The sequence below is a fragment of the Oreochromis niloticus genome, linkage group LG19 (genome assembly GCF_001858045.2).
Source record: "Oreochromis niloticus isolate F11D_XX linkage group LG19, O_niloticus_UMD_NMBU, whole genome shotgun sequence".
Lineage (NCBI taxonomy): Eukaryota > Metazoa > Chordata > Actinopteri > Cichliformes > Cichlidae > Oreochromis > Oreochromis niloticus.
Window position 1 is genome coordinate 9196426 of NC_031983.2, and position 9694 is coordinate 9206119.

General features: G+C 42.0%; 1 protein-coding gene across 3 annotated transcripts in view; it reads left to right on the forward strand.

Annotated features, from left to right (window-relative positions):
• crim1 (cysteine rich transmembrane BMP regulator 1 (chordin-like)) overlaps positions 1-8952 on the forward strand; it is a 35600-nt gene extending 26648 nt beyond the window's left edge. For all 3 annotated transcript variants that reach the window (XM_005453301.4, XM_003447815.5, XM_005453302.3), the window contains 6 exons: positions 1665-1883; positions 2877-3092; positions 3952-4167; positions 4855-4977; positions 5409-5587; positions 6561-8952. In XM_005453301.4, the coding sequence (XP_005453358.1) occupies positions 1665-1883; positions 2877-3092; positions 3952-4167; positions 4855-4977; positions 5409-5587; positions 6561-6755 (1148 nt within the window). In that variant the 3' untranslated portion in view covers positions 6756-8952. The remainder of the gene's footprint in view (positions 1-1664; positions 1884-2876; positions 3093-3951; positions 4168-4854; positions 4978-5408; positions 5588-6560) is intronic.
• Positions 8953-9694: the final 742 nt, after the last annotated feature.

Here is a 9694-nt window from a genome sequence, read left to right on the forward strand (position 1 = left end):
GACTAAGCAAACTCAAAAGCCTGGGTCAAAGACAGAGGACTATGACAGATTGATCTACAGCTCTCTAAAGCCTCAGAAAGGGTCTCAGTGGAAGGGTGTCTGCCAAGAAGCCATTATTGAGGAAGGGAAATAGAGAGAAAAGGCTGAGGTGTGCCAAATTACACAAGAACTGGACTGAAAATCTGTGGCAGCAGGTTGTATAGAGTCATAAATCAAAAATGTAGAATTTTGGATTTAAATCATCATCAGTATGTATGTAGGAGATCAGGAAAGAGGTAGGAACAGCAAGTGTCTACAGCATCTGTGAAACACAGTGGAGGTTTTGCATTTCAGCCAGTGGACCTCGACTTTATTGAAGCTGTGGGATCCTAACAACAGAGAAGAAGACAAAAGACATCCAAAGAAGAGCTATGAATGTCCTTCAAAAAGCCCGGAGAACTATTCATGATAGCTACTGAAAGATATGACCTAAAAGCTGGACTACGAGAGTTTAGTCTCTGTTGAAGAATAAAGATCTTCAGTGTTTAGTAAAAACATTGACTTTCCATCTCATTAGAATTGCACAAACTCAGTTTTTGCTTCATATCCTGTATTTCTATCTATGTTTGCATGTTTCAGTCAATGGCTGGACGTATTTAGCATTTCCCTAGCAAAATATAAAGAAGTATAGAGAAAGAAGAAGGGTGAGTCAGGTAGTACAAGATGAATAAAACAGTTGCCTTTCAGGTTGAAGCCTTTTTTAGCCCAACATACTTTCTAATTTTAATACAACAGGCCACTGTAATATTGCAATAGTTTAAAACAAGTTGTAGAAACGACATTCAGGGTACTCTCAGCAGCCAGTCGATGTAAAAAACAGAACTGTACATTTCATTAATCTCTAAATTCACTGATCTTCTTCTTTTTTATGAATCAGAGGAAAAGCCCTGCCTATTTTATGTAACCTATTGACGTTTAATCTTCAACCGTTTCATATCATATGTTCAAAGATTATTGAGAGTTTTGCCAAGCTTGTTTGCTTCCATGTATATATTTCACCCATCTCTAAATTGTTCCTTAGAGCTACATCCTCACCTTTAACTGCAGTTTCCCCACATGGCCTGAAGTGTAAGGGGAAGAACATAGGAGAGCTTAGTTTCTGATTTTAACCGGAGCTTTGATTTCCTGTGACCTTTGGCTTTACTGCCGTGAGACTGACACTTTTATGCGTGCTTCTTGTTGATGTTAGCTTTATCCTGGGGGATGTGTGTGCAACTCTAATTAGATTCCCTCAAATTCCTGCTTTAAAAGTTAGTATGCAGAAGCCACTTTTATGCCTGCGGCTGTGTTTACTTTGCCATTTTAGCACTAGTATAAATATCTCATCCTCAAATATACTTAACCTTTTCTTTGGTTTACGAGGTAATCTGTGCACCTATTGCACAAACACAATAACACACACACACACACACACACACATATGTTCCTACTGCAAATAATCCACTGTTTTCCTGATTTGAAAGTCCTGAAAGACTCTCTTTGTAGACTAATAAAATATTTAGTGATAAAAACACTTTTTTGGGAAGTATGTGTGTGTATATTTTTAAGATTAAAAAAGAAAAGAGATTTGGAAATTTCCAGTAGCTCTTAGGCATCCCAGTAATGCCTGAACCTTCTGTCTCCAGAAAGTGGTCACGTCCCGAGCACCACTGCCCCGGCCCCAGTGCCCAGCTACTGCCTCACATCCAATGGACAGAAATATGAGGAAGGTGAGGGCTGGCATGATGGCTGTCGCGACTGCTACTGCCATTCCGGACGGGAGATGTGCGTGCTCATATCCTGCCCAGTGCCCAGCTGTCTTCATCCTCTTGTCAAGCCTGACCAGTGTTGTCCTACCTGTGAGGGTATGTTTCTGCAATGCATGTGCTGTTTATAGCAAGTTTTCTCTTATTTTCATAGTTTTGGCTCATCAGTAATAATCTATGACATCAGTGACATTGCTCAGAGGAAGTCTGATGAGTCAAGAAAAAACAAGCAGACGGATTTAAAACATCCCCTCCACCCGCCCTCCTTATTAGTTACACATATTTGTAAAGGCAAACGAGGGAGAATAGTGCAGTTATTCCCAAAGCTATTCATATAAAACAATTATCCCTATTTACACAAAGACTTTCAAGTCTCTCAATCATGCTGTAGTTACCCGCATCTAGTTTTCCAGTCCAATAAGAGTTTATTACCATCATTATGGGTGCAGCCACGTTCAAGTCTTCATTGCAGCAATTTTGCTGTGTTGCTAAATCTTATCATTTACTCGTGATGTTGTTGTGATCACTAAAATGAATGTAAAAAACTAAGAAAATAAGACTAAAGATTGGTTTAAATGAAACACTTTAGAGATCAGAAATAGTTCCAGTGACGTTATATAGTCACACACAGCAAGCAGAGAGCTTTGACTCACAATCTAGCTCTTAAATCTTGCACTTGGTGGCCCCTTAAACATGCAAACACCGTCTCTATCTGTTTCTCTAAAAATGGAAAGGATGCGTTTTTTTCTTTTTTTGTCCTCGAATCTCCAAGTGTAGGAATATTTATGGAGGAGTGATTCAGTTTGCTCTTCAAATATTTAAAGGGGAATGTCTACAACTTTCAGAAGCTATGCACACTTTACAGTCAGGGGGACAAAAAGGCTAATACTTTGCAGATGTCTGCTGCTCTGTAGGACAGGAAGATGTTTTCATTAGATTAGTTAGTTGACAGTGGTTAATGGACAGCGGTCTCCATAGCATCTTTGTTTTTGCAACTTCTGTTTATTCTTTTAAGATAATTGTTTCACTGTGTCATGTAGCAGCTGTTGTTAAGGGCCGAATGAATGAAGGTTTCGTCTTCTCCTGCTGTAGACGACTCTGGCAGCGGTCAGCCAGAGGGGATGGACATGGTGGTGTGCAGAGCACCTGGGGGAGAGTTTTATGTGGAGGGGGAGACCTGGAACCTGGACGAATGCACCCGCTGCACCTGCAGGAAGGGACGTGTCCTGTGTGACACCGAAGTGTGTCCCCCAGCTCTTTGCCAAGCGCCGATCAGGAACAAGGACACCTGCTGCCATGTATGCCCAGGTAATTAAAATTAAAAACAGTTCTATATAATTAAAATATTTTAGAATATTTTCAAAAGTGTCATCACAAGTTTGGATGGTAGGCAGGGAGCTGTAAAGCTGTTTTCAGTGTACTACAATGTGGTTTTGGAAGGTCTTGCATGTTGCACTGTGTTGGACAGTTTTATGTCAGGCACACAGGCTCATAAAGAAACCAGCCAAGACCGGTTGGGTTTACACAGAGATCCTCGAGGCCAGCGGCAGCACATGTGGACTTCTTTTTACCCTTCGGCCCACACTGGAGGGGCTTCTATTAGTGGACGGGCAAGAATGCAATTGATCTCGCCAAATCTATGCTAGCTCTCCGGTCACGGGAACGTCTACAAAATGCATAACCGCACGCATATTTTATTTACAAGTGCACCCAAACAATTCACTCACAAACTCATAAACAATGTGTCCCCGAGCACTCCCCAGCATGAGGCTCACAAATCAGCAATGCATGACTGCAGCCTGAGAGCTGCTCCTTGAGAATGCCGGCTTGCCTTATCACTGCATCTGCCTGCAACAAAAGCAGATTGTCAAAGGCCAGCCTTTGATATATGTATGGTTCTGGTCACCAGGAATGTGGCAATAATACAAATCTCACCAACAGGCCCTGTGATGTATGTGTACATTAGAGTAGCGCTGTGTGGACAAGCTAACTCAGGGTCTGGTCATGGTCAGCAGGGTTAAATACAGTCGTCATTTAGGAGCAGAGCATATTAGAAACGTGTAGAAGCACGCTGTAACCCAACATTACCAAGTCCAGTTAAGAGAGGAAAGAGCTGTAATGCAGTGTAACTTTGCGCTTTTTCATTAACTTATTCCCCTGTGTGCAGAAGAGACGCCCCTCCTGCCAGTGAACAACAGCCAGCAGGAGTACTGCATCACCAGCGATGGAGACGTGCTGCTAGCTGGAGACTCCTGGAAGGCCAACGTCTGCACCAGCTGCACCTGCAACAACGGCACTATTCAGTGTTTCTCTCAGCACTGTCCAGCTGCCAAATGCAGGGTGCCTGTTTTACGCAAGGGCCAGTGCTGCCCACACTGTCTCGGTGAGTGGTTAGAGTGGTTACAGTTTTAAAACGTCGGTGCCAAATTTGTCTTTAGACTCAGCTTTGATTGTTTTTTAGTACACTACCTAAAACATGAGCTTATATTCTATTCTAAAATTAAAGTTTACATAACACTTCTAGTCAAAGTGAAAGCTTGTTGATGGGGGAAAACTGTAATTCATAACCCTGCACGTCAAAAAAAGGAGGGAGGAACTGAGGGAATGCCAGCGTCGGGACCGAGTGCGTGTGTTTGTTCATTAGTCGTAGCCACTCTGGCGCTACATAGGCAAACACCGTCACTCGCAAAATATTCCATGTGACACGCACACACACATACTCAGCCCGCTCCGAGCATAAACATTCCTCGAGCATCTGCACATTCACACGTGTTTCCTCTGCAGTGGCACAGGAAGGCAAAGTTCCATGTCAGCTTTTCCTATAGAGGAAACCCTCAGCATAGGCTTCCATTGTTCACCTCCATATTTTACCAGGGCTTTTGTTTTTGTGATATGCCCAGAGGAAAAACGCTCTATGCCTTTTTTTTTTTTTAAAGCAGACACATCCTATAAACACACAACACAAGGGAGTCTATACACTTACTCATGGTTAGACATATTTATGCCTTTTTTATTGCGTTACACCATTCATATTGGTAATGGAGCTCATTTCTTATTCCTGTCTGAAAAGAAATGACGACATCAGTGCCGGTGATAGTGTCGACGAGCGGCCCCAAGGCGAGAGTTACCACGACAGCGGAGAGTGCGGTGTGGCTCACCACTGTCACTGTGCCGCCCATCATTGCTGTTACAGGTACCTGCTTTTACAGACTTCTCCCCCCCACAGCCGTCTCCACTGACGTCCACTCCCCATTCCCTTTAGTGCACTACAGTAGTAACCATACATGAGTAATTTGGCATATTTGCTATACTCTGCTGCCAATCCCAGTGAGTGTTTATACTAATAGAGTGCGTTAGGAACGACTTGATAAATGAATGAAATATATACTAACTCATGTTGAAGTAAACAATAATGATGAATGGGTATAAGCAAAACATGATCTCCATGGAACAGGAGTGTTAATTCTTCAGCGTTAGCGATTGAGGGGCGATACAATGAAGCCAACAACAACAGAAAAAAAAAGACCTGTTTTCAATTTAGAGTTGGTACATAGTGTTGGCTCCATAACGAGCACGCTGTCGTTGGGATGAATATTCAAAATAAATGTTGTCTTTGTTCCACAGATGAGCCACGTTCGGGTGAGAATTACCCCAGCCAAACAGAGATGGCTCTCATCTACCAATCGGCCGCCTGGATCCTGGCAGGTCTCCTCTTAGCCATCATAATCTTTCTCATCGTGGCGCTACTCATCAATAAGAAGAAGAAGTGGGTGCAGATGTCTTGCTACAGTGCACCAAAGAAGGTGAGAAGTCATCTTGAAAACTAGTTAATTAAAATTACTTTCAGGCACTGGCCAAAACTACTTCCTCATAGAGTTGTTAAACTGTAGATAGTTTGTTTGGAGGTATTTTCTGACACTTCTGACACCCAGAAGAAATGATACACCAGGCTATTCCACTTTGATGAAATCTCACTGCAGCAACTCCACCAGTGGTGAACTTGCCAATTCTGGTATTCTATGGCACGTGCCAGTCAGGGTCGACGCTGTTGGGCAGTGATCCTACTAGAGGATGTCAGACCTGCAGGCCACTCTCATGAAGTCTGTTTCTGATTGTTTAGCCAGAGACGTTCACACCAGTGGCCTGCTGGAGGTCATTTTGTAGCTCTGGCAGTGCTCATCCCGTTCCTCCTTGCAAAAAGGAGCAGATACCGGTCGTGCTAGTGGGTTGAAGGCCTTCTACGGCCTTATCCAGCTCTCCTAGAGTAACTGTCTGTCTCGGAATCTCTTCCATATTTTTGAGACTGTGCTGGGAATCACAGCAAACCTTCTGGCAATGGCAAGTACTGATGTGCCATCCTGGAGGAGTTGGAGTACCTGTGCAACCTCTGTAGGGTTCAGGTATCTCCGACCAGTAGAGACACAGACCCAGCCAAAGTGCAAAACAGGTAGAAAACAAACAAAAAACAGTAGGAAAAGATGAGAAGGGAAAAATGTCAGTTGCATCCAACCTGTTTGGGGACACTACAGTGCACCTGTTGTGAATTTCATTAACACCAAAGCAGCTGAAAGTAATTAACAACCCCCTCTGCTACATAACTGACCAGATCAATGTCACAGAAGTTGAACTGAGTGTTCCTTTCATTTATTTTTTTTAGCAGTGTATTATTTTTAGTACAAACAGGTGCAACATGGCAACCTGTCACTGCTTATAAGTTATGATCTGAACTACAGCAATAATCTACCAACTAATGATTTTGGTCCTTTTGCACCACAGACAGTGATCCTGAAGAAGCACGTCAACAAGAATTCAGTGGTCTACATGGAGCCTTCGAAAGACAACAAATTTCATAACGTGAAGAACGACTGCGGCATCATTCACTTCTCTCCAGAAATGAGCTCCCCCTGTACAGAAAAGTTGACCATCCCCAGGGCCAAACTGAGCATGGGCAATGACTGGACGCCATGCTAAAAAACAAACAAACAAAAAAACACCCCTCAAACTCTGCAGATCAGAGCTGTCTGGCACATCCCTCTCGTTTCTGTTGCATCCAAGGTGGTTAATGTAACAGCACACACACCTTGGGCGCTGCCTTCTTCCCACCATTCTCTGTGTGACAGTAAAAACAAGGATGCTCTTCAAGGCTAAGCAAGTTACCACTGACTCTTACATTTTATGTCCTCATTCTTCTGTATTTGAACGCTCGGGCGGAGGGACTTTCTGTGAGGTAGATGGACGGGTGGACATACAAAAGCACGGAAGAATGAGGCAACCAGAGAGATTTCTCTGTAAAAATCAGACTTTGACTGTGAACACTGTAATATAACTGCTTATTATTGCCTCCTTTGGAACTGGAACTTTGGGGCGATAAGAGGAGCATAAAAAGCTTTAGGACGGGGGTTTGGGCAGTAGTTTAAAGGGCGCATAGGTGCTGCCCTCTTAAGCAGTGCTTCATTGTGGTTGTAATCATTGTCATTAGCAGGGAGGCCAAAGGAACTTTTAATCCAGCTGGATCGAAATTGGGTTCTGCATCCAAATCAAAACAAGTCGGCAGGCTTCATATTGACCTCCAGATCCAAACCCCTGCTTTACAATGTGTCATTTCCATGTTTTTTTTAATATTTCTAAAGCCTTTGTACTAGATATTGTGTTTTCCTTGCCCACTCTTTGCTTTTAGAGTGGGTGTCTATGTGGGGCCAGATTGGAACATTTTAAAAATAGTAGTCTAAACACCCACCTGCCAAAATCCAGTACAGGAAGGACACATATCCCAGCATTATTTCTTTCATTCCAGTCAAGTCTAATAACAAACTGCTTTTATGCAAAAATGTAAACACCCGGTTTGGGAATTGTGTGAAATGTGTCTAGACTTGTCTTCGTTATATTAGCCAAGAGTCATAATCTTTGGACCCAGCCTCATCTGATTTTGGCTCTTTCCACGGGAATCTGCCACTCCAACTCCAAAATCTCAGAGTGATCTTCATCCAGCTAGAATGTTATTTTATTGATAGCAGGTGAGACAAAAGAGTGCCAGACACTTCATCTGGGCCTATAAGGAATGTCTTTGATACCACGCCTCACTTCACATCTTCATTCACGGCTGTGTGTTTGTGTGTGTGTGTAGGGAGCTACTGTTCTTACTTGCAAGTGATTGTTAGTAGTAATTCTTTTAAAAGCCTTAATTTTATAGCCTTAACTAATTTCTCTGTTGATGTCTTGCAGTTGGTTAACAACCATAAGCCTGTATCAGGAAAAAAAGAAAAATCCCTCATTATTACTGAGATCGAGATCGTGTTGTGCCGTTCTCATTAGCTCTTCAAATAAAAGAAAATTACGTGATTTGTAAGAGTGTAAGAGTAGCTTGCTAGTATCTGTACACAGTGGTACATGTTACAACATCAGAGCATATTAGAAACGTAGCACTTTTCTTTAGAGCCAGTGTTTTAGAAAGCCCACTGCGGGATTCTTGGAGGGATAAAGGCCCTAATCAGGGATTTGATAGGCGTATTAAGCACACAGAGATGTTAAACCACTCAAGCGAACATGCTGTTGCAGCTAGATTCTTCATATCAGTCTGATCGGTATGTGATCGGACAGAATCTGAGAAGCGTTATGAAATATGTTAGGGTTTCAAAGCAACGTGGTTCGGATCAGAGTCCATTGCCAATATCTCGATACAAAGATATCTTTGATGCCAAAATTGGTCAGAGACCAATTCATAATGTGTTTTAGCAACTGAGTAGATCTGTGTATCTGTTTTAATCATGACTATGTGCTTTAAAATGAAGAGGTGACTGTAAAAGCTTACGCAATTCTTTGTTCTTCTACGTGTAAAAAACAAAGTAGTTAAAAAAAAAAAGTAGAGAAGAGTACCTTATTTATTTTTTCACATAGCTTTATTTATTAATACTTAACTCTAGTTTGAGATTTTTTTTTGGAAAATGAATCTTTAGTAGCCAAAGCTGCTGTACATTGTAGACCATTTACCGTTTCTTTCTACTATATTCTGTACAAGCTTATTTATTTCTGTGTTTAAAATCCTGTAAATATGTTTCTTAGGTGATGAACTGTAACATTTACACTTATTTTGAAAAATAAATGTGTGAACCAAAGTGGCCAGCACTGAGGACAATTAAACCACGCTGGAGGAACTATTCTCCAAGGTGCAGTGATGTCATCAGTTAGTGGTTTCTGCTTCTCTTGCAGGCACATATACATCCGCTCCTGGACTTTGGCTTTAAATAGAGTCTTTGGTACGGGTGGATCACAAGCACAAAGCAAAAAGACCCGGGATAATAAAACACCAGAAAACACAAAGACATGCAGGCCAGACCAGAAACTCTGGGACTGTGCTGTTGTTTTGACTTGTCTGATAAAGCTTGCTGATAAACTGCAAGGTGCTGAAGCTTCTCCAGAAAGATTACTTAAAGGAAAAATTAGAGTCCCACACCTAAAACATGTCAAACAATGCAGCTAACAAGTTGTGTTACTTCACTCAATGTTTTGAGCATTACAAAACCATCTAATGTCTTAGGTATTTCAGTGAGGGTTAGAAATGCAGTCCTGTGCAAAAGCCTTGTGCTATGTGGAAAGTGTTTGTTTGGCAATGTCTTCTTTTTGCAAAAAAAAAATAAAATGAAGATCCCAAATAGTGCCAGTGCAATAAAAGCATACCTGGGTAGAAAAATACACAATGGAGCAACATGAATCATGGACTGGCCTCCCCAGAGCCTGGACCTCAACGTTATTGAAGCAGTGTAAAAAGAGATGGTAGACAACATTCAAAGAAGCGCTTTGAATGTCCTTTAGGAAGCCTGGAGAACTATTCCTGTAGACTACTTAAAGAAATTACAAGAAAGCTGCCTAAGAGAGTTCAGGCTGTGCTGAAGAATAAAAGGCGGTCACGTCGA